This window comes from Aspergillus glaucus (genome assembly GCF_001890805.1).
Source record: "Aspergillus glaucus CBS 516.65 unplaced genomic scaffold ASPGLscaffold_19, whole genome shotgun sequence".
NCBI classification, from domain to species: domain Eukaryota; kingdom Fungi; phylum Ascomycota; class Eurotiomycetes; order Eurotiales; family Aspergillaceae; genus Aspergillus; species Aspergillus glaucus.
Genome location: NW_019170471.1, coordinates 18,073 through 39,726, shown reverse-complemented (window position 1 = coordinate 39,726; position 21,654 = coordinate 18,073). Strand labels below are relative to the sequence as shown.

The 21,654-nt window shown below is 49.9% G+C and overlaps 9 protein-coding genes across 9 annotated transcripts; 4 read left to right on the top strand and 5 right to left on the bottom strand.

The window, feature by feature from the left end:
• Positions 1 to 1,292: 1,292 nt before the first annotated feature.
• Positions 1,293 to 3,681, bottom strand: ASPGLDRAFT_68617 (tRNA methyltransferase PPM2; the record flags this gene model as incomplete). Its single annotated transcript, XM_022549278.1, has 4 exons — positions 1,293 to 2,830; positions 2,892 to 3,256; positions 3,320 to 3,537; positions 3,607 to 3,681. The coding sequence occupies 4 exons, from the start codon at positions 3,679 to 3,681 to the stop codon at positions 1,293 to 1,295; spliced, it is 2,196 nt and encodes a 731-aa protein (XP_022397969.1).
• Positions 3,682 to 4,261: 580 nt separating this feature from the next.
• ASPGLDRAFT_132692 (phosphoinositide binding protein ATG18) lies at positions 4,262 to 5,848 on the top strand (the record flags this gene model as incomplete). Its single annotated transcript, XM_022541140.1, has 5 exons — positions 4,262 to 4,313; positions 4,368 to 4,522; positions 4,658 to 4,817; positions 4,874 to 5,747; positions 5,800 to 5,848. The coding sequence occupies 5 exons, from the start codon at positions 4,262 to 4,264 to the stop codon at positions 5,846 to 5,848; spliced, it is 1,290 nt and encodes a 429-aa protein (XP_022397968.1).
• A 380-nt stretch (positions 5,849 to 6,228) lies between these two features.
• ASPGLDRAFT_50321 (tRNA(Phe) (4-demethylwyosine(37)-C(7)) aminocarboxypropyltransferase) lies at positions 6,229 to 7,834 on the top strand. The gene has a single exon (XM_022547284.1). It carries the CDS (start codon positions 6,407 to 6,409, stop codon positions 7,706 to 7,708), a length of 1,302 nt encoding a protein of 433 aa, XP_022397967.1. The 5' UTR covers positions 6,229 to 6,406; the 3' UTR covers positions 7,709 to 7,834.
• Position 7,835: 1 nt separating this feature from the next.
• ASPGLDRAFT_50320 (uncharacterized protein) lies at positions 7,836 to 8,521 on the bottom strand. Its single transcript, XM_022547283.1, has one exon. It carries the CDS (start codon positions 8,320 to 8,322, stop codon positions 7,897 to 7,899), a length of 426 nt encoding a protein of 141 aa, XP_022397966.1. The 5' UTR covers positions 8,323 to 8,521; the 3' UTR covers positions 7,836 to 7,896.
• Positions 8,522 to 9,169: 648 nt separating this feature from the next.
• ASPGLDRAFT_653376 (uncharacterized protein) lies at positions 9,170 to 10,113 on the bottom strand. The gene has a single exon (XM_022548886.1). The coding sequence runs from the start codon at positions 9,961 to 9,963 to the stop codon at positions 9,211 to 9,213; it is 753 nt and encodes a 250-aa protein (XP_022397965.1). The 5' UTR covers positions 9,964 to 10,113; the 3' UTR covers positions 9,170 to 9,210.
• Positions 10,114 to 10,685: 572 nt separating this feature from the next.
• On the bottom strand, positions 10,686 to 11,831 carry ASPGLDRAFT_50319 (nucleobindin SSP120). The gene is made up of 3 exons (XM_022547282.1): positions 11,774 to 11,831; positions 11,590 to 11,711; positions 10,686 to 11,517 (listed from the first exon to the last, which is right to left on the bottom strand). Exons 2-3 carry the CDS (start codon positions 11,708 to 11,710, stop codon positions 11,036 to 11,038), a joined length of 603 nt encoding a protein of 200 aa, XP_022397964.1. The 5' UTR covers position 11,711; positions 11,774 to 11,831; the 3' UTR covers positions 10,686 to 11,035.
• A 147-nt stretch (positions 11,832 to 11,978) lies between these two features.
• On the top strand, positions 11,979 to 14,469 carry ASPGLDRAFT_50318 (uncharacterized protein). The gene is made up of 2 exons (XM_022547281.1): positions 11,979 to 14,368; positions 14,430 to 14,469. The coding sequence occupies exons 1-2, from the start codon at positions 12,079 to 12,081 to the stop codon at positions 14,447 to 14,449; spliced, it is 2,310 nt and encodes a 769-aa protein (XP_022397963.1). The 5' UTR covers positions 11,979 to 12,078; the 3' UTR covers positions 14,450 to 14,469.
• A 639-nt stretch (positions 14,470 to 15,108) lies between these two features.
• ASPGLDRAFT_132645 (DEAH-box ATP-dependent RNA helicase PRP43) lies at positions 15,109 to 17,533 on the bottom strand (the record flags this gene model as incomplete). Its single annotated transcript, XM_022541134.1, has 3 exons — positions 15,109 to 15,237; positions 15,293 to 17,159; positions 17,217 to 17,533. The coding sequence occupies 3 exons, from the start codon at positions 17,531 to 17,533 to the stop codon at positions 15,109 to 15,111; spliced, it is 2,313 nt and encodes a 770-aa protein (XP_022397962.1).
• A 469-nt stretch (positions 17,534 to 18,002) lies between these two features.
• Positions 18,003 to 20,842, top strand: ASPGLDRAFT_132601 (protein arginine N-methyltransferase; the record flags this gene model as incomplete). The annotated part of the gene is made up of 4 exons (XM_022541130.1): positions 18,003 to 18,116; positions 18,189 to 18,813; positions 18,905 to 20,436; positions 20,537 to 20,842. The coding sequence occupies 4 exons, from the start codon at positions 18,003 to 18,005 to the stop codon at positions 20,840 to 20,842; spliced, it is 2,577 nt and encodes an 858-aa protein (XP_022397961.1).
• Positions 20,843 to 21,654: the final 812 nt, after the last annotated feature.

Below are 21,654 nucleotides of genomic sequence, written 5' to 3'. Positions count from 1 at the left end.
TACAGAGTACATACATATCACCAACAAGATCAGTGCCCTCCATTTCAGCTTCCCCTCTTCCATAACCAAATCACGACTATCGTTGGAAACCCAACCACAGGCCTAGACGCCACTCGATGTATGCTCGGGCTATTGCATCGACCAATGACTGACACGTCTTCTCCAACCGGACTGCACGTTGAGTCGGCTACCTGCACATTGTACAGATACATGGTTGGACTCGACCAATTCGATTCTATCGATCGCTTTGCGCTTTTTACCTACCCGCTTCCGCGACTGCTGAACATGTGTGGTTGGGAGTAACCATGGTTCAACTTCCCTGATCCATGGTGGCTGGCTTTATTGTCTTCCATTCATGACGCTTCGATGAACCTACGATCGCTTTCATGTCTATGACGATGCCATCGATACTCGTTTCGTATCCCGCACAGTACTTTATATTTCTCAGGTTAAGTTCTCGGTCCTCCGGGACTGTCTGTTTGGCTGTGAACATCCGAGGACCAATGGAAGCATGAGGTCTCCATCCCAGTCTATCAAACCCACTGGAGTTCCTACGCGAGTTGGTCCCGGACGGTTTATTGGACACACGGTCCCCTCTGCGATCTTTTACCCTAGAGGGGCAGGTTAGATACTTCGTATCCCGTGGGAGCTTCCAAGCACTGGCCGGAGGATTGGCAGGGATCAGCGACGCTGACATCAACGGTATTATTGTCGGTTTCAAGGCTATATGTGCGCTGATGTTTGTGGTTCGTGTCGATTTGTTATCCGGGCCAAGTGGTCGAACTGGAGCGGTTCTCGATGTGTTGTCCTTACAAATCGCAGGATGAGGCGATGGTCTTTTTTCTTTCTTTTTATTATTACTTTTTTGTTCTTTGCTCATACATGCAGCGCATGGCCGCGGAAAGGGAATGTGTCTTTCTACATCCTACATTTGCAGGATGCGCGTACTCACATTGCAGCGCCAGACTGGCATCCTTTGCTCTGATTTGAACCGATGCAATACAATTCCCCGAGAAATACCTACTAATACAAGTACCAGAAAAATATATCCATAACTTTTGTTGCTAACAAACAATAAACTCCAGTCCAGACTCACCCAAACACCAGCCTGCTCCTTAAGCTCCTGCGCAAGCTGCAACAAATAAAACCTCGCCATATCGGGCGGAACACGTTCAAACCCCTTCGCGATCTTCTGCACCTCGCTCCTTCCCTTCTCATACGCCTGCAAATTCCGAATTTCATACGCGGCCCAACCGGCCACTTATCCAGTCGAAAGATTGCGGGGGAACACACTAACTGGTTTCCCTAGTTAGCGACTTCTGGGCTACGGAATTTTTGGTCGGCTGCACGCTTTCGGAAACCACCACCCAGTTATTCTCAACGGTGGACTCCGTCCGCTTCAACACCCAAGTGCCCTCCGTCCAGAATGTCCCGAACGCGAAGCACACCGCGCCACCGCCCAGAATAACGAGCTGGTCTGGACTAACAGCATGAGCGGCGTGGCCAGTCAAAAGCGGACGCGGTCCGTCAAAGTTCTTCCCAAGCCCAATTTCCAAGATAAAGTTGCCATTCCAATCATCTCCTGAATCCACGCATTTGAGAAGCTCTTTGAAGTCAAGAAGCAGAATCTCTTTGTCCAAGGGGACGATCTGGCGAGGCATGATGCCTCCGGCGACAACGAGTCCCCATGGGGTGCGATTCGCGGTGGCTCCAAAGCGGGTCGTGTATTTGAGCAGAGGCTCGTTTTGCAGGGCGTAGGTCAGGTCATTGAAATGCAGAGAGTATTTTCCATCTTTCTGTTGATGGAAGGTCCATGTCCATATGTCCTCTATGATCGTGTTGTCTTTTCCAATTCCTCCGAGGAGAATGCCTGTCTCTGAGCGACCTTCGAAGACCCCCTTGTTCGTCTGGGTCTCGAGGAATTCCAGGCACGCCCCAAATCGAGCAGGGGGCTTTTTGCCGAATGTTTCGACTGTTTGCCAGACGTTTCCGTTCTCGCTCCACAGAATCCATGAGTTCAATATTTGGCCGTTGCTGGTTTTTCCTCCGTAGATGAGCACGCCCTCCGAGTTATTTGGTAGAGTCACCTTCACTGCGGAGTGTCTAAAGCGAGGCTCTGGAAGGCTATGAGTCGGTTGCCATTGCCCTCCCTTCCTCAGCCAGCAATCTTGAAAAGCGGCCGCTGGCGAGGCTCTACCTCCCGCCAGCAGACAGTCATCACCAGCTAGAGACGTCGCTGTATGACACATTCGTGCGGGGATATCACTTGGTAGGAAGGGTTGACTTGGTCTTGTAACCGCTTTGGACTTCCCGTACAGGGTCGTCGATGTCAGCCGCGCCTGGCGACCTAGTCCCCCATGATAGCCCAGGGTATGGTCAGTGTCCGGAACGATTGCGCCATATCTCCGCTGGTCACTTCCTTGTGGACAATGAGAAAGTAGCGTGAAGTCAGGAGACACGCATGGACAGGTGACCTCATATTCAGGATCATGATCTGAGGTTGGTTTTCTTGTAGAAGCGTGTAGGAGGAAGTAGTGTGATGCGTAGAGCGCGAACTCTTCCCATTCGTCAAACGACTCGACCTTGTATAGTGAGGCCCTGGTTGAGCTACTCAAGAAGTCATCATCCGACCATAGGTCCCATAGACTTCTGGCCTGCGCTTGCGTCCAACCGGCATTCTTGAACCGCTGTTCTTGTTCGCGTAGCGAGGGATATTTGTGGATAGAGTACAATGGCGCTCCGACTTTGTTGAAATGCTTCATCATCTTCGATGCAAAGGGATGCTCTGGTCCGTCGGGGAAGAACTGCTCCAAGATGCAAAATTGGGCGTCTTTGGTCTCCTGTTAGCCAGTTTCCTGGAATGAATTTGAGAAATGGCATGATGTCCTGACCAGCACTTAGCTTAGAGCCCCAGTTGACGACCGCATTCGCGGATTCGACGTCCATATATGTGAGAGAAACTTCGGCCAGATATAGAACCGAACACTCAGCAGGAAGCACCTCATTGCGCAATGTCTCGTCCAGCTTCTTGATATTCTTCAGATCGCAGCCTATCGCCAGATAGTGGTCGCTGCGGATTTGAACGGCTTTGTCATCTGGAAAGAACTCTACATTGTCGAGCAGGTCTGTAATCTCGCTGGTCCGCTGAATTGCCGTCTTCTTATTGACCATGAGCTTCTCATAGTCGATATCCACGAACGTCGTATCTCTACACAGGGGCTTTTCGGCGCTGAGCATCATAAAGGGAAGCGGGTCACTACGAAAGCCCAGCTCTTAGTATACTCTTTCTCCCCTGAAAGCTATATTGCCTACGACTCACAATCCACATCCAAGGCTCAAGACAAATTTCGGCTTATCTGATGGTTCACGCATGAAGCGGCGCACGGATTCGGCCATGGTGTACATGCGCAACCAATATCCCCGGTTGATGAGCGGTGCCCGTCGTTGGGGTTTCTTGACGAAGTAGCGGAAGAAATGGGGCTTGGGGTAATATAACATCTCGACGCTTCGTTTCGACACAATGCTGCTATTGTTTGTCTAGATAGGTTATTCCGCAAACCATTAGCCTGCATTCTTCGAATTCCTTCCAGAAGGAAAAGCACATACCCCCATCACCAAGTCAGCCTCCTTCTCAGCCTTGGCGCTGACAGCAGGCACGGCATTTTTCTTGCTGGGCGCCATGATCAGTGCCTTCAAAGCCGTTCAGATCGTAAAAGAAATCGCAATCTATACTCCGTCAAGTCATTGTGGGCGCAAAAACTCCGCCGAGAATCAAGATGTGGCCCAAGCGTCGCGTCTCGGTTGGCGCGGCTAATAGACGCCAGACGACGGCCGGAAGAACTGCGGTTCAGCGATCCCCCGGACCCTCCGACGACAGACATCTCTCTCGCTATACTCTGATTCAACAACCTATTTGTATGTTTTGATGCTGGAGGATTTTGCGCGTTATTTTTGATCAGATGGACCAGGATATGCGACGCGACGATACTCTTTGACTAGGAACAACGCGACGGGAATATCTCTTTGAGACCCCTCCTTTATTATCGTCGTCACCGTCACCATAGTCGTCACTATCTATCATCCCGATCTGAGACCGCGGGGAGCTTATAGCTTGCAAGCTATTCATACACACAGTGAATAGTTCAATAGTGCGACTGAATACCCTCTTAGCAGGACGATTTCATCCCTTTTTTCCCTTCTTTTCTTTTTTTTTCTTTTTTTTTTTTTTTTTGTTCCCGTCAACCCTCGCCCATCCATCAAGATGGAAATGAATTTCGTGACATTCAATCAGGACTACAGCTACCTGGCTGTTGGTAAGAAACCCGACAATCCATGCGCAATATAGACCATACCTTGACCTCTCGAAGCAACGTCCAAAGGGTTTCGGATATTCACGACAGACCCCTTCGCTAAGAGCCATGAGACGAAGGAAGGGAATATTGCCATCATTGAGATGCTCTTCTCGACGTCTCTAGTGGCTTTGATTCTGTCGCCTCGTCGTCTTCAGATCACTAATACAAAGGTTCGTAGGACTCCCCAGGTGGGCATACATAGATTTTCTTGTTATTATGATTAAGAATATGGGAAAGCGATTGAATTATCAGTTGCGCTCGTTTACGAAACATTATGTTAACTCTTTCCCTTGTTCATCTCATAGCGCCAATCCACAATATGCGAATTGACATTCCCGACTACCGTGCTTGCGGTCAAGCTGAATCGGAAACGACTGGTGATCGTGCTAGAAGATCAGATCTATCTCTACGATATTCAGACCATGAAGCTGCTGAACACCATCGCAACCTCTCCAAACCCCAACGGTAAGGGATCTTCAATATCTACACGAGTAATGTATCTGGTTCCTAATAAGAAACAGTTATTTGCGCCCTGTCACCCTCCTCGGACAACTGCTACCTCGCATACCCTCTTCCACAGAAAGCACCCCCTTCGTCGTTTCAACCGCCAGCTCATGCGCCACCCGGAAGCACACATGTCTCGCCAACAAGCGGCGAAGTTTTAATATTCGACACCCTCAAACTTGAGGCGATCAACGTCGTGGAAGCGCACCGATCTCCATTAGCATGCATCACGCTCAATAGCGACGGGACACTACTCGCGACGGCTTCGGATAAAGGAACTATTATTCGAGTCTTTTCGGTACCCGATGGTCACAAGCTCTACCAATTCCGACGAGGCTCAATGCCCTCCAGAATCTACAGCATGTCTTTCAATACCACATCCACCTTACTCTGCGTGTCATCGTCGACTGAAACAATCCATATCTTCAAATTGAGCCCTCAAAGTCAGGCTCCAGAAGACACCCCCTATTCACCGGGAGGCTACGACAGGGCGTCATTCAGTCAAAGCTCTACACTATCTCCCGAATCCGATGACCTAAGCGACGAACGAAGATCATCTGATTTCGCTTCTAGGAAACACAATGGGACACTGATGGGAATGTTACGGCGGACGTCACAAAGCGTGGGAAGCTCCGTCGCGGCGAAGGTCGGGGGATATCTCCCGAAAGGCGTTAGTGAAATGTGGGAACCAGCACGCGATTTTGCTTGGATCAAATTACCAAAGCCCAACCAAGGCCCCGGGGCGGCAGCCAGTTCCGGTCCGCTGAAGAGCGTGGTCGCCATGAGCAGCAACACGCCTCAGGTGATGGTCGTAACTAGTGACGGCAACTTCTACGTCTTCAACATCGATTTATCGAAAGGGGGAGAGGGAACCCTGACGAAGCAGTACTCGTAAGTTGCCCGTGTCTCTTGAGCGTTTGCATTGCTGATTGTATACTCATAGGGTACTCGATTCGAACGACAGGCTAGGATATTCTGTGATGGACTACTAGCGTCAGATCGGCTGATCAGCGTAGCGCGTTTTGTTTCTTTTCTTTTCTTTCTCTTTTTTTTTACATTATATATACCATTTGCTTTTCAATGTTCATCTTTCCTTCCTAGGCGTCAATTTCTTTTTGGCGGTGGCCGTTGTGCTATTCTTGAGTTCCTTTTCGATTTATTTAAACTGCATCAGTTTTTTTCTTTTCAACTCCTTCAGACTGCATGGCTTTGACATCGAATCTATACCTCACTGGGTGAAAATGAAGCGTTGGTCATTAGCCCTGATTTGTTGTCCATAGCCGAATGAATATATTTCCGCGCGAGCGTGATGCGTAACAAATCCTTCCACCAAAAGTCTCTATTCTCAATTACATATCACCATATCACATACAACTAGAACAAATATCGACTGGGTTTAATTACTTCCACGAAACCCAGTGAAAATATTAGGAAATTGCCTGAAAGTCACGTGGCGGGGTCGCAAAAAATCGCAACGCCTGATTGAATCGATATACAACCAACTCTGCGACTTAAAAATTGATACAAATCACAAAATCCGACTCGCAGCAATGGAATCCCAAGAAAATAATCACAACGATCGCGGAAAAGTCAGACCAAAACCCGACCAAAAACGCCCCAAAAAATACACCCACCCCCTCCAAAAAGGCATCCGCGACTTCGTAACAAAACACCTCCCACCATCCCACCTCCCAGACTACAACCTCTCCCTAGAAACCCTCGTGGAAGCTCTCCCAAAACGCTACACAGTATACCAACCCCTCCTCCTCCTCCCGCCAAATGCCCTCACCACACCACCAGCATGGGGCGCGCTCTACGCAGCCCTTAACGATGCACAACGAGCTGCGCTGTTTGAATCGGTAGTGGCTAATTTTCGGACTATGGGCGTTACGCATGTTGCTATGAACGCGCCTATTGCACTGACTCATCCGCAGGGGCAGGAGAATCGGATTAGAAGTCCTGTGGGATTGGTTCCGCTGTATGGGGATTTTGGGACTGCGCCGTCTGTGTCTGTTGATGGGGATGCGGCTAATGCGCACCCGTCTGAGGTTGACCTGCAAAATGCGTTGTGGGTGCATACGGTGCAGAACCAGGGGATTGTGCAGACCTGGGCGCCTTTGTATACGATGTTCTCGAGGGGGAATATTACCGAGAAGGCGAGGGTCTTGGGGCATGCGGGTGTATTTGAGGGATTGGATGAGGAGTCTTTAGCTGGCGAGGGGGTTGGGGATGTTGGTGTTGTCGATATGTATGCTGGGATTGGGTATTTTGTGTTTTCGTACTTGAAGAGGGGGGTTAAGAGGGTTTGGGGGTGGGAGATTAATGGGTGGTCAATTGAGGGGCTACGACGAGGTTGTGTTGCGAATGGATGGGGGTGCAGGGTTGTTAATCTGCGGGATGATGGGGGATTGGTGAACGGGTCTATTCCAGAGCTTGTTGACAGTCTGGATGATGACACGAGGGTGGTTATATTCCATGGTGACAACCAGTTTGCGGCTGGTATATTGGACCAGATTCGAGATATCATGGCGTCCAGGAAGAGCTGGAATAGCATCAGACATGTCAACTTGGGGCTGCTTCCTTCGTCTCGTGATTCTTGGGACAACGCTACCAAGATGATTGATATGGACAAGGGAGGCTGGGTCCATGTCCATGAGAACGTTGATGTTCGGGAGATCGACAAGATGCAGGACGATATTGTCGCTGAGATTGGACGACTACGATCCCAGAACTGCGCTGATCCGAATCCTGCTGATCACAACATTGACTGTCAACATGTTGAGCGTGTGAAGACGTACGCGCCGGGTGTTATGCACTGCGTTTTTGATATTAGATTATCAGTTAGTCAATGAGCATCCGCTGGCAAACCATCTGATTAACCCTTAATACCGAACATGACAGAAGCAAAGCTGTTTCAACTACTATAGACCTCAAACTGTACTTGTACGAAAAAAATGAATTAAAATAAAGAAAATGATGGCATTCTCTTTTTTATAGTTTCTGCTTGCTAAAGCATTATCCTTTCTCCTCTCTCCTCCATTCAATTTACACCTACACCGACAATAAGTGAAAGACAACAAAGCCCCCTATTTCTACTGTACGATTTGGCCATTGTAACCCTAGCTCCTGGGAAAAATGCAAAAAGCACAGAAGCAACAATCACCGGCAAAAAACTACCCAGTTCGCCCAAGCCAGCAAACTCAGGCGGAATCTGCGCCCTGACAAATGCACCAGCACCAAGCAAGATAGCAAACAGATTGTAGACGAAGCTCCACGCAAAGTTGAACTTGATCCGGTTAGACGCATTCTTGCTTAAAGTTATGGCAGTGAGAACTCCAGCTAGGCTGGGACGCGTGAGGACAACATCAGCAGCGGACTTGGCGACGCCAGTACCTTCGTTCATGTGCACGCCAATTGTGGCTTGAGCTAAAGCGACTGCGTCGTTGGTCCCGTTACTGCAGAACATGACGATTGGTTTCTTGGGCTTGTCGCTAGGGCTTGTCTAAGAGAGGAGATCCTGAATATATGTCCGCTTACTAGCAGGGTCGCAGTGAGAGCGGGTATTCGAATCAGGGATATTTAAGGATGTTGCCACGGAGCGGACAACACCATCGTCATCGCCCGAGACAATGTGGACTGAAATGCCACGTTCATGTAGAGATTTAACAGTTGAAGCAGTGTCAGGACGGAGCGCGTCTTCAAGGGTAAAAATGGCTGTGAGTGAGTCATTGATGGTGAAACAGAAAGCTGTATATCCTTGAGCAAGAACGGACTGTACATTTGGATTGGAGGGGAAGTTCAGCCAGCGAGAATTGCCTGCACGAAGAGTAAGACCTGAAGCAGTGCCCTCGACGATTTTTTCTGTCAATGTCTTTTGATCAGACACTGCCGAGGCAGAAACGCCCTGTGTGCTGAGATGTGCGGGCTATAGAAGCGGAAATTGGATGCTTAATGCCACTGACCAAGCCAAGGAGCAACGACTTAGCTGACTCTGGATCGTCTGTTTTATACACTTCTCGAACGACTGAGGGCTTCCCCTGAGTTAGTGTACCTGTCTTATCGAAGACAACATGAGATGTCTTGTAGGCGACCTCAATGTCATCTGCAGATTTAAAGATAACTCCTCGCTTAGCGGCAACGCCACTCGCAATCACAATAACCATAGGAACGGCAAGACTAATGGCGCAGGAACAAGGACTGATGATGGATAATGCCACCCAAGGGTTCATTCCTATTATGCATGAAGAAATTATTTATAATGGCCCGGAAAGCTGATCAAAGAGTCCCGGGATGTAGGGATTTCTGAATGCAGTGCATGTGATAGGTAACGCTCCCACGGTCCGTTTTGTATCTCTCACTTCAGTGTGTCCAATAACGTACTAAGAGCTTGCTTCGATTTTTTATTCCAGTCGCTCTCCTGTATCGCTGTAGAATGGAAACTTGGGTGCATCGTTGACGATTGGACATCGTCGAGAAGCAGCTTCTTGAATTTGATATCAAAATAATTCTCAACCCGGGGAAACGACGTTTTGTCAGACAGCACATCAAGGGCCTTCGTCATAAAGACTTTCTTCCTGAAATAATCGATAACCGCCCGCAACTCTGGACAGTCACTCAACACAGCTATATGAAGCGAGTTCCCATACCTGCTAGCGTGCTTCAAAACAGACCCCATATTCTTGAGTCCAGGGTAAGCCAGCACGGATTTGACGAACTCGTCGTTTTCGCTCTTGATTGCAAGTTGCAGAGGATTGAGATCGTCACCCCCCTTCTCCAAAAGCGCATAATAATCCTTCAGCAGCCATCCCAGAAACCCATCAACCTTTTCCTGCAACCATTTGGATTCCGCCAATTTATGAAGCACATTTGTGCCTCCCTTGGCTGATGCCGCCTTCACGAACGTTTCATTGTACTGCGATTTGAAACTATCGGCCTCTTGCTTGTTTCTGAAATCGACTTCTGCCGCACGTTCCAGGATGCGAGTGGGGTTATCAATCGTCGGAACATCCTCGTTGAATCGGTTCCTTCGCTGCTGTTGCTTTCGGGCTGAGGTGTTTTTGTCTTTCTTTTTCTCTTTGTCGTCTTTGGGTTTCACGATCGATGACATACTGGCTACTGCAAATGTATGCAAAGCGAATCGGGGGAGGATTTCACGAGGATCCCACTGACCTTGGAGCTTGACCGTGGAGATAAACCATTGACTGGATGGCGCAGTGTTATGATTAGAAAGTTTTGGGAAGGTGAGAAAGGAATGCCATGTCCGTGACAATATCTACATCTAATCGATGGCGGAAAATACTAATGACAAATGATTCATGTACTAACTAGTTAGTTAGTTAACTAGGATGACCCGGCTGTTTCTATGAATACAGGCAGTGCTGGGTGCAAGGTATCGGCGAATTTTGGGGATGATCCGGGCATTGAGTTTCTATTCAAGGGACCTTTTGATGCACCTGAAACCTTTGAGCCTGTTTCTTTAGAGGAGTCAGATACGGAGTAGTGTTGGGGTCTTGGAGGCTCAGGAAGCAACGTCATAAACCATAGTCCGGCCAACGCACCATTCCTTTTGGTGGCAGCTGTCCTGTCAAAAGCAGTCTCGAAGGAATTGAAGCTAGCTAAGTCTTGGTGGTGCAAGCAGATGCATGACCGTCAGGAAGGCACCAGACCGTAGAGAAAGGTCTTCTCTGGAAAGGTATACAGATTAGTGATCGCTGGGTCATCCTTTCGAATAGAGGAAATCAACTTATAATGCTCTGTATAGTTTGAATATTCGATATTGCGCTTTAGATGGCCTGCCAGCAGATGCTCATGAATTGAGAGACCTGCGACGGTGAATATAGGCATTGTGGAAAAGGTCCCCGTCGCATTGATGATGCCATCTCCTAGTTGAGAGGGTAAAGGGCAATGACGAAAAGCACTAGAAGAGAAATTGGACAGCGTGGTGCGTTTTATTGAGGTTCCCTTATTCAGGCCACTCACCCCTCTGCTCAGCCCCTGCTCAGTGATCAGTTCAGTGATCAACTTAGGGCACTCAGAGCGTGCTCACAGTGAGCAAAAAGCGGCGAGGGGTGAGCACCAAACCGGAAAGAGAATGCCTTCAAGCTGTCTACAAAATCCGGTACATATGGGTACATATCTACATCAACGAGGACAAAAGCAAGCCATGCATCCTAAGACTACTACTGTCTAAGGAACTTCTGCGGTATGTTCGCCTGCACAATTGGCATCCTCTCAAGCTGCTCCAACCGGTCAGCAGCATCCTCCAGCTGATCATGTTGCCGGAAGTGTTCAATATCCTCCGGATGCGTGAGTTCTTCCTCCGTCGCATCATCCCCGTGGAACTGCTCAAAGTGATGAATCTCATATTCGTATTCGATATCCCCATGGTGCCCAGGTCCATATCCGAGATCCGGTAACCGCACTCCCGACGAGATAAGACGCATCCAGTCATCACGAGTGATTATACCTGTCCTCCCAGGATCGAAGAGAGAGAACACCTCCCTAACGGCTTGTTGCTTTTGTTCCTCGGTCACGCCAGCATTTGATTGATCGTCGAGACCGTATGTTTTGCGCACTTCGTCGGCTGTCCACATCCCAGAGGAATCGTAGTCGTGGAGGGTGAAGAAGGAACCGGCATCGAAGGAATCAATGTGATGCTCCTCTGCTTAGGGGTTAGCACGAAGGTTTTGTAGATCAAGAAATCTGGGGGATCTCCAATTAAGTCGATCCTCACCCTGCATATGACGAGTCGCCCAGTCTGAAGACGGGCTCTCGTTCGAATGGGAGCCATGTGCACTGGCAAGCCCGGCCAGGGCGAGCAGCACAGTAGCAAGGCCGAGTGATTGAGCACGCATACTATCCAACAGCGTTCAGTTTTTGCGAATAGTGAGAAGAGCGATGCAGCGCAGGATATCAACCTATTGAATATCACACAGAATAGTATTGCTGTAAACAATTGGAGACAAAATGGTTCCCCTGGCAGATAACGCTTAGTTGGTCCCTTTCGGGGGTTGTTTGCAATGTTTGCAGCAGATCATCCGGTCACTCTTAGAAATTCCTCTCGTCCCGCACACATTATTCCATGGCTGTCTTCTCCGATTGTTGACCGGTTTTCTTTATTGAAGGGCAATTGATCTTTTAATATCATCTCCCGGGATTGCCTGTCTCTTGTTTATCAATCCGAATAAAGAAACCCCCGGTCCCGGCCAGAAATGTCGAGATAATGCAAAGGCTCTGGTCTCGCGCAGCTCCGGCGACGACCTGCCGTCAAGTCACCCAACCGAACGCCGCTGTGGTTGGTGTCACCCGAGGGGCAACAGCGGCAAGTAAACGACGACTTCGTTTCGCCAATTCGTTCACCGCATTCTACTCGAGCATTTTCGCTGCCGCCGCTCTCGCCGATGCGCAGGTCAAGGATAAACGTCGGGTGGAGTGGGAGGAGAGGATAGCCGCTGTGAAGGAGGAGGTCGATGTGTTGGTGGGAGAGGAGCAGCGACTTATATCGGCGCTCGAGTCGCGGAAAGGGCGTCGGGTGGTTGGTGGGACGACAATTCAATCTCGACCGTACAGCACGACGGTTCCCCGCTTCAGCATAGATTTGGATAATGACCTGGACGAGCGTGAGTTGGTTAACAGGAGCCTTGCGGAATTTGACAACCAGGACGATGCTGCGGTACGACAACACGAAGCCGAAGAGGAACCCGAGGAGTTGAGGACCCCGATTTGGCTTGCAGGCCCCTCGATGAAAGAAAAGGCCATCCGTGTTCTAGCATTGAAGCAGCTTGCCATTCGACTTATGCTCCGCCCGACTCTTGCCCATGACTACGAAGGTCTTCCGATGAAGTATGCCGGTGATAACGATGTGCCCCGCATAAAGCCAACACGCCTTCTCACAGAGCTGAACAACCTGAGAAAGAGGATAGACTTCCTGAGGGAGAATGAAAACGTGAATGTTGACGATATCATGCACGCCTTTCGGGCAAATCCGTATCATGTGGTGCGGCAGGAGAAATTCAAACTTGACAATGAGATCGAACAGATCACCAACATATACCTCTCAGGGCGGATATCTCTCCAGGAATACTTGCTCCGGGTAGCGAGTAATCTCACGCGATCTATCGAACCTGACCGGCCACGGGCATTCAAGATCATGCTTTTGGCTTTCACGCATACTCGACAGAATGACCTGGGGCTCATGGTTCTCCGCACACTGTTTCCGAATCGATTCCGACTTAGCTCGCCGTTGATCATCACGATCTTGAATTTCTATCGGAAAACCAAGGACCTCCTCAACTTCGACCTTTTCTTGCAAATGCTTATAGGAGGAGGATACCCGGTTAACTTGGGCAAAATGCCCCATTTCAGACACAAGGTGATAAACGGAATAGACCTGACTATTCCGCCACTGGATAGTTCAAATCCAGTTCTTTACGCCGCCCTGATCTCCGCATGTCTCCGTTTCGACCAGCCTGAGAGAGCTGATGCGTATCTCCAGGCCGCGCGCTTGACCGGATACATGGATGATTACCACACCCTATTCGCCTATTTGAAATTCTACGCGATTCGGCAAGACTGGTGGAATGGGGTGAACACGTTGAAACGAGCTATTGCCTACATGGGATCCACAAGTGTTCACATTGAGAAATACGCAGAGAGATTGATATTCTTGATGGTGCATTTGTGCGATTCCTGCGAGAAGTCTGCTGTCTCCGAGGCTATCATCAAAGCTGCCGTCGACAGTGGTTTTGACCCGAAATTGGGGGAGAGGCAACAGGATATCGAAGACGAGATCGACCCTCTGTTTGAACGGTGGATAGGTGCTTCGATGATGTCGGAATCCGGTAACGAGGGTCTACCAATTGGAGAGAAATGCTTCTCCTTTTTACGCACCGCTGGAGATGTTGTTAGCGACCTTGGCGAGTTCCCCGAAGAGCAGAGTCCCGCTCGGTTACGGCGAAAATGGTCAGGACACTTTTCACAATCTCTTCTGTCGTCTATGCTTTCTGAAAAGCGTGCCGAATATAATAGTCCCGCTGAAGACGGGTTCGCTTCCGATGGTATAGCAACACAAGCAGCGTCTGGGTCGGCTGCTGAACAGGGGATCCCAGAGCTGGGCAGCCAGGTTACCGAGCCTTCAACACCTGGAATCCTCATCCAACAAGAGGAAGATATCTCACTCCTCCGACGCGACATCAACCGCCTGGACCAAAGGCTCGACGACGCCATCGAAGCCAATAAATTCCAAACCGAGACTATGACAGCCCACAACGACGTGATAAGCCTCATGAAAGACGAACTTCGCGAGCTGAGAAAGGTCAGCAAGATAACCAAAGAATCCTACCAAGCCCACGAGAAGACCTCCACAAGGCAAGGCGAGGAGATCCAGTCCCTGAAATACGAAGTCTCAGAGCTGAAGGAGAGCCTCGCTTCTGAACGAGGCGCGTTGAACGATGCATTGCGCTCGCTCAAGACTGCGTTAAACGAACTACATGAAGTTAAGAGCCAAGTCGCTGGTAATAGCAAGACCGGCCAATCAATACAGGCCGACATTGCTGACTCCACGACCAACATAAGGGACCAAGCGGCGAACTTGAAGGCTAAGGCCGGAGCAATCCCATCGAAACTCGAGTTCAAGCTTGCAAAGCAGCAAGGAGCTAACTTGGACTCTATGCCTCACAACCGGAAGAAGTGAGGATTTGGTTGCTAGAGCATGGAATGATATTTGTTAGAATGAATGATCGACCCTCTTCGAGAGATGTTTACACTATCTTGTCCCGTTTATGCCCACGCTCTTCTCCCCTTCCCTTCTTGTTCATCCTCTTGGTCATTTCTTTTCATTTTCTTTGCATTTGGATACCTGTATAATTGTATATTATGTTACGGCCAGTTATGTACAGTATTGAATACAAAAAGCATCATATAGCCGACAAGAAAGGACACCATGTCGGATTGATTCTTATGAGACATCCGGAGTTGAGACGCTTGTCTGAATTGTATCTTGAGCCGGTTTGGTTCGGACTGATTAGGGAAGTATATGCAGCTCAATTTTGTTCCAGAATCTGGTCCAAGAGTCCCAAGTATCATGTCAAGTCTTAAGTACATAAATCCATGAACGAACCAATGACGCCTGAGGTAATAAAAAAAAAAAAAAAAAAACAAAAAAACAGCCATATATTTTCTAAACTGAGCCGTTGAAAAGTCTGGGTAACAATGTAACAAGAAAAAAGGTCTAGTATTATATGCTCCAAGTCGATTACCGTCTCTTGCCGGGGTCAGCGCGCATCTTCTCTTTCCGGGCGAGTCTTTCGGCGGCGCGAACGAGGGACGAGCGGATGTCGCCCTTGGCGAAGCCGGAGATGTCGTAGTATGTGGGTGCGATGTCCTGGAGACATAGTTAGCATGAGGAATTCTTGGGATTTTGAGGGATAAAAACATACCAATAGCCATTCCGGCTTGACGGCAGTAACCGTCCGGATGTAGTTCTTGGTTGTCAGGACGAATTCGTTGTACAGAACCCACTCCGCTTCAATTGCCAGCACAGTGGACGGGTGCAGGAGAACGTTCTGGTTGTCCTTGATCGTGATGTACTGGTTCTTGCCCTGTGTTTCCTTCTTGGCGACCTGCATGAAGAATCCTGCGCACAGCGCGCGACGGATGTTCTCGTAGTACCGCTTGTCTTCGAATGGTGTCGAGACCATGTCTAGCTCCGAGCGCTCCATGATGCGGAGGAGTTGCATGCGGACGTTGTCTGCGGACTGGAGGGATCGGAGGGAGAGGAAGTGGTCGTGGCACCATTGCTTGGAGTTCTCCTGGGCTTCGGGGCTCTTGAATGCGTGGTAGACGTTGAGGAGGGTGAGGTGGTCGCCGTCGGGGTGGGCGAAGAGGTTCTTCATTTCGTCTGCGCGCTTTCGTTGGGATGCGGGTCTGACGAAGACCTGCGGGACGGACAGGAGTGCCGTGATGGAGAGGATCTCGTTCGAGCAGTAGAATTCTGGCGAGCTGATCAACATGACAGCGAGGGCAGGGTCGAGAGGGAACTCCGATGCGAGACGACCAAGCTGAGTCAGGTTACCCTCGTCGTCGAGACAGGCCAGGTAGTTGAGTTCCTCCAGGGCTCTCATCAGAGTCTCCGGAGCAGGAGGGTCCATCAAGTCGAAGTGGACCAAGTCGTCGATGCCAAGCTTCTTCAATTCCAAGACTGTCGACGAAAGGTTGGAACGGAGAAGTTCAGGATAGGTTTGATCAATCAGTTCCTTCTTAAAAGCCGTCTCAGTGTAAAGACGGAAGCACTTTCCGGGGCGTGTACGACCGGCACGACCAGCTCTCTGTTGCGCAGAGGCCTTCGAGATGGGGGAAACGAGGAGAGACTCGACACGGATACGAGGGTTGTAGATCTTCTGCTTAGAGAAACCGGGGTCCACGACATACACGATACCGTCAATAGTAAGCGAAGTTTCAGCAATGTTGGTCGAAATGATGCACTTTCTACCGGGGCGGCCACCTGGGCCTCGTGCAGCCGGTGCAGGCTCGAAAATGCGTTGCTGCATGTGTGGAGGAAGACTACCGTACAACGGGTAGCACTTCAAGGGAGCAGCGTCGGCTTCTCGCATCATTTCATCTGCCTCGAGGGAAATCTTGCGCACGGAATCCTCAATCTCCTCCTCACCCGTCAAGAACAATAGGATATCGCCGTCATCCTCGCTGGCGTGGATTTGCAGAACTGTGCGAATTGCGGCCTCAACGTAGTCCTGCTCCGGCTCGGGGGTGTAGAAGATCTCGACGGGGTGGGTTCGACCGGGAACGGCGAGCAGGGGCGCGTCCATAAAGTATCGCTGGAATTTTTGCGCATCCAGAGTAGCAGACATGATAATGATCTTCAGATCCGGACGACGCACAACAACCTCCTTCAACAGACCCATCAACACATCGGTGGCCATGGTTCTTTCGTGGGCTTCATCCAGAATGATCGTGCTGTACCTCGAAAGCGTGTTGTCATTCATCGCTTCTCTCAGAAGCATACCGTCCGTCATGTACTTGAGGATTGTCCGGGGACTCGTCATGTCTTCGAAACGAATACTGTAACCAACTTCCTCTCCCAGTTTGCAATCCATCTCTGCAGCCACACGTTGAGCGACGGACATGGCCGCCACACGTCGCGGTTGAGTACAGGCGACCTGCTTGCCTTGGATCTGTGGAAGGTCATCGAACAAGACGAATTGGGGGATCTGTGTTGTCTTTCCGGAACCGGTTTCACCGACGAAGACTAGAATTTGGGACTGCTGGTAGAGCTGGAGGAACTCATCTCTGAATCAGAGGTCAGCATTCTTCCTCTATATTGCGCGATCTTGCCAAGCAACTTACCTCTGAGCATGTACTGGAAGATCGCGACGAGTCTGCAGGATCGAGACATATTTGTTGGAGAACGGCTGTCCGTTGAACGGGTTGACTTCGCTATCCTCAACGTCCTTCGCCAGCTTCGCCGTCGTCTGATGTCTCTTCAATTTGCCATAGGCCGGGTTCTTCTCTGCCGTACCATCATCCCATCCATTGCCGTTCGAGTCCTCATCGGCGTACATGTGAGCCAGGTACGGGTTGTCCTTGGGATCCGTCTCGGTCTTGTCCATTTTTTGACGCTTAGGTCGCGAGCCGTCCTCAGTCTTTGGACGACGATCGACCATGGTGGTGTGATGGAAGAAGAGAAGGGCAGAACGCAAAAGAAATCAAGCGTCTTTTGAACGAGTTGCGTTTGCGCCGAAGAGAAAGAAGAAAAATCAATGGAAAAAAAGTTCGGAACGATCGCTGTGGCTGAATGTGGCTAGTGGCCCTCCAAGATAGGCAAGTATCCCGCATGGCCACAGTTTCCTATCGGAGACGGTTCACCGCCCGTGGTATTCTGCCGGGTTCCCCACGAAAAGGCAAGGGAATTGCGAAGGGAGAAGGTGCAGACCAACTCTCGAGGGAGCGAATCAACCTCCCTTTCACCCTCTTTTCCGGTCCGGGATTGCTCCAGGGAGCGCTTGGGATAGGGTATTTTGACTCTATTTCCTGTCAATTCAGTGCTCTTATCGGCTCTGAAAATTGGCATTCTTCGATTGTCCACAAACGGCAGCCAACAGTCTTTTCCTGGCAGAAGATAATTTCGCCAAGATGGATTCATTCAGCATGGATGATGCGGCCCCTAGCTTCTGCGTTGGTCATCATGAGTCCAATCGCTCATATGCTGTCACGTCTGATGTGGTGTACAAGGCCCACGAGAGTAATGTACGATTGTTCCCCGCTGCTTCTCCATATGACAATGTCAATTGAGCCCTTTTTGACCATGACTGTGAACAGTATGACATGCTCACCACGCCTATTACGACGTCTCATTTCCATTCCCGCGTCCTGGCTCTCCTCTCGTCTCATCTATCCGGCATGCAACCTGCGACGGCTGATAGCAATGGTACCATGGGAACAACTCGGAATACTATACCATTGGTGATTCCGCCGCTTAACCCGGCTGATACGCATTTGACCCCAAATGACGCTATGAGCCAAGTGGTGGGGGTCACTAGTGCTTGGATTGATCTGTGCTCTCCGGACCCGTTGATTGCGGACATCTCCCGTCAGATTCTCATGCTGGAGGTTGCGTATGCAGCTTTCTGTGGTATTGGTTACCTGCTGGTTCCAGGACCAAAGCTACACCATGGGAGCATGCACTCCGAAGGCACGGTTTACTATGCTAGGGCTATCCAGGACGCGTTGAATCTCGGCCCTTATATCCAGTTTCATATCTGGTTGAGAACTATCGATAATCCGGAAAATGAGGTGGACCAAATGGGTGATCTTGCCCCTCTTGCCCGCGGGGAGTTCCTTGAGCCGGAAGAAGACGCAACGCCGAAGATGGATCCTTTTGGTACCTGGGAAGCATGGGATTTGATCCGGAGAACTTGTAAATATCATGCACGACTACTCGTAGGTAAGAATGGATGCTTTTCCGCTTCTCATACCATGTGCTCTGCGTCTTTTTTCAATTAATTGGGCTCTCGGACTAAGTTAACGTTCGATAGCTCTCTCCATCCCGAAACATCTTCCGCCTATGTCCGTCCAGTCCCGGTGGCATTCTGAGCCGGTGCACCTTCTTACTTTTGACACCAACTGCTTTATCAAGAACCAGAAAGGATACCCGGTTTTGTCCAAAGCGCATCAATCTTTGATAACCCGGTTTATGCGCCTGCGCAGTGCCCCGTGGATTTTGCTTTGTGATGTCGGTCCTATTCCTGGCATTGAGGCGAACGACGACACTAACCAGTCCGATCTATCTGGGTCTGAATTTCCCAGTCTTGGACAGGCTTCTATCGCGAGCAAGAAACATCATGATCTGACTCCACACCTATCTTACATGAGGAATCTTCAACAGAAACAACCTGCTCGCAGCGCCATCGAGAGATTTGGTACCGGATACCAGGACTATCTGCAAGCTCCACTGCAGCCGCTGACGGTTAATCTGGAGAGCATTACATACGAAGTCTTTGAAAAGGATCCTATCAAGTACGACTGGTATGAGCGTGCTATTGCAAAGGCCTTGAGTGATTGGGCAGACCAAAAGAAGCCTACATCCAACCCTGATGGTCGGGTGGTTGTCGCTGTTGTTGGTGCCGGTAGAGGACCTCTGGTGACTAGGGCTCTTCGTGCCAGTGCCCAAACGGGTGTTGCCATCGATATGTGGGCCGTGGAGAAGAATCCCAACGCCTTTGTCCTCCTCCAGCGTCACAACGAAACTACATGGGGTGGCAAGGTCACCCTTGTACAGTCAGACATGCGAGCCTGGAAGGGACCTCAAGTGCTGAAGAAAGTCACTACTGCACCACCTGCACTAGTTGGGCAGTCACTTGGCATTGAAGGCTCATCGCTTCTTGCCGGAGAGCAAGCCACTGTACCACCAGTTACTCCACCGATCCCGGAATATAGCAATACTCATGTCGACATCGTGATCTCCGAGCTTTTGGGTTCCTTCGGCGACAATGAGCTGTCCCCTGAGTGTTTGGATGGCATTACTCCTCTAATCAACCCTGTGCATGGAATATCCATTCCGGAGTCCTACACGGCGCATTTGACGCCAATCTCCGCCCCCAAGCTTCATGCCGATGTCATGAATGGGTCCGCCACCAACCCGGCCGCCCCTGAAACGCCATACGTTGTCATGCTGCATGCGATCGACTTCTTGTCTACAAACCACCCACCGGCTACCAGCGTCTTGAAAAACAACAATGGCAGCATCCACAATCACGCCCGCTCTTCGATATCTACACTGCCTGGTCCGGAATTCGCAACTCCATTCGTGCAGACCGCATGGTCATTTTCGCACCCGAATCTGCACATTCCTCCTCAGTCACCCTCGTCATCTACCCTCTCAAATGCGCATAACGTCCGTCAGACCCGGTTGACCTTTCCCGCTCAGAACTGCGGGGTTTGTCATGGTATCGCCGGATACTTCGAGACTGTGCTTTATCGCGACGTTGAGCTCTCGACGAATCCTGTGACGATGGACAACAAGAGTGCTAATATGATCAGCTGGTTCCCAATCTACTTTCCCTTGAAGGTGAGTCTTTTTTTGTTGCCCCTCTCCTATCCACTACAGCAATCTCGTTGGCTGGTATCATTGGCCGTTGGGATCGGTTAACGGTTTTTATTTATTTTAGACACCTCTTGGAGTACCCGAAAATGGCGAAATCGTTGTGACAATGTATCGGCAAACTGATGACCGGAAGGTGTGGTATGAGTGGATGGTTGAGGTGTTTGCCCTCGAACGCACGGCCGAAACTGCGACGAGTGGGGTTATGAGTCCTGTGATGAGCGGTGCTAGGACGGACTCGCCAGGCGCTGATAGCGCTAACGCTATGAGCAAGGACAAGCAGCAGCAGCAACGTGAGCGACGTCGTGCTCGGCGAATTAAGGTGGGTATGAGCGATTTGCATTCGAGCATCAAGGAGGGATGTCTTATGTGAGATGGATATCCGGAACCCGGCCTATAGCTATCATACCATTACTTGGAAACATAAAAGCAACACTATTAACCCTTGACGTCTATTATCGTCATGAACAATTCTGCAGTACCCCAACTATTCTGTAGCATCCTCTACTAGAGGAACACCACTTAATAAAATGAGGTCATATGGTCCACGAGATCGCTCCACTATCGGCATCTCGTATCGGTTCTTTCACACCGATCCCAACTCCTGCCCAGATCGGTTCGATTCCTCGATATATCGCGTTCTGACGATGTGAAACTCCCAGAAATCGTGCATTGAAAGACGGAGCTGCTGCCGTTTCGGAAGAAGATATGCAGTCCGGACATTCTCCGTGATGTGATGAGATCGGACATGCATGGAGGTGATGAGTGGACCGGTATCTGTAGATGAGGCTGGGATATCACTATCATTTGCGGAGTTCTAACCGCTGAAGATTTCAGGTGGAGACCGTTGAAAACCGTTAGACCTTATGTATTGTGAATATCATACTGACTGCATTGGTCTGCTTCGCTATAGCACGCTTGTTATTGCATCGTGCGGCCGCTGCCGGGATGGCACATTTGCAGCCAATCATGTGCCGGGTTTGGCAATTTGTATAGAACGGAGATGCGCGATAATGGAATAACTTGACATTGCAATGATGCGGTATGCGATGGACAGCATGGAGTTGAGAAACATGGAGGGCACGAGGTCGGTGGTATTTCTAGCCGCCTGTGCCCGGGCACCATAAGCATTATTCCTCGATTACTATTCAGAAAATTCTCCGTTGTCAAGCTGCATCTCTAACA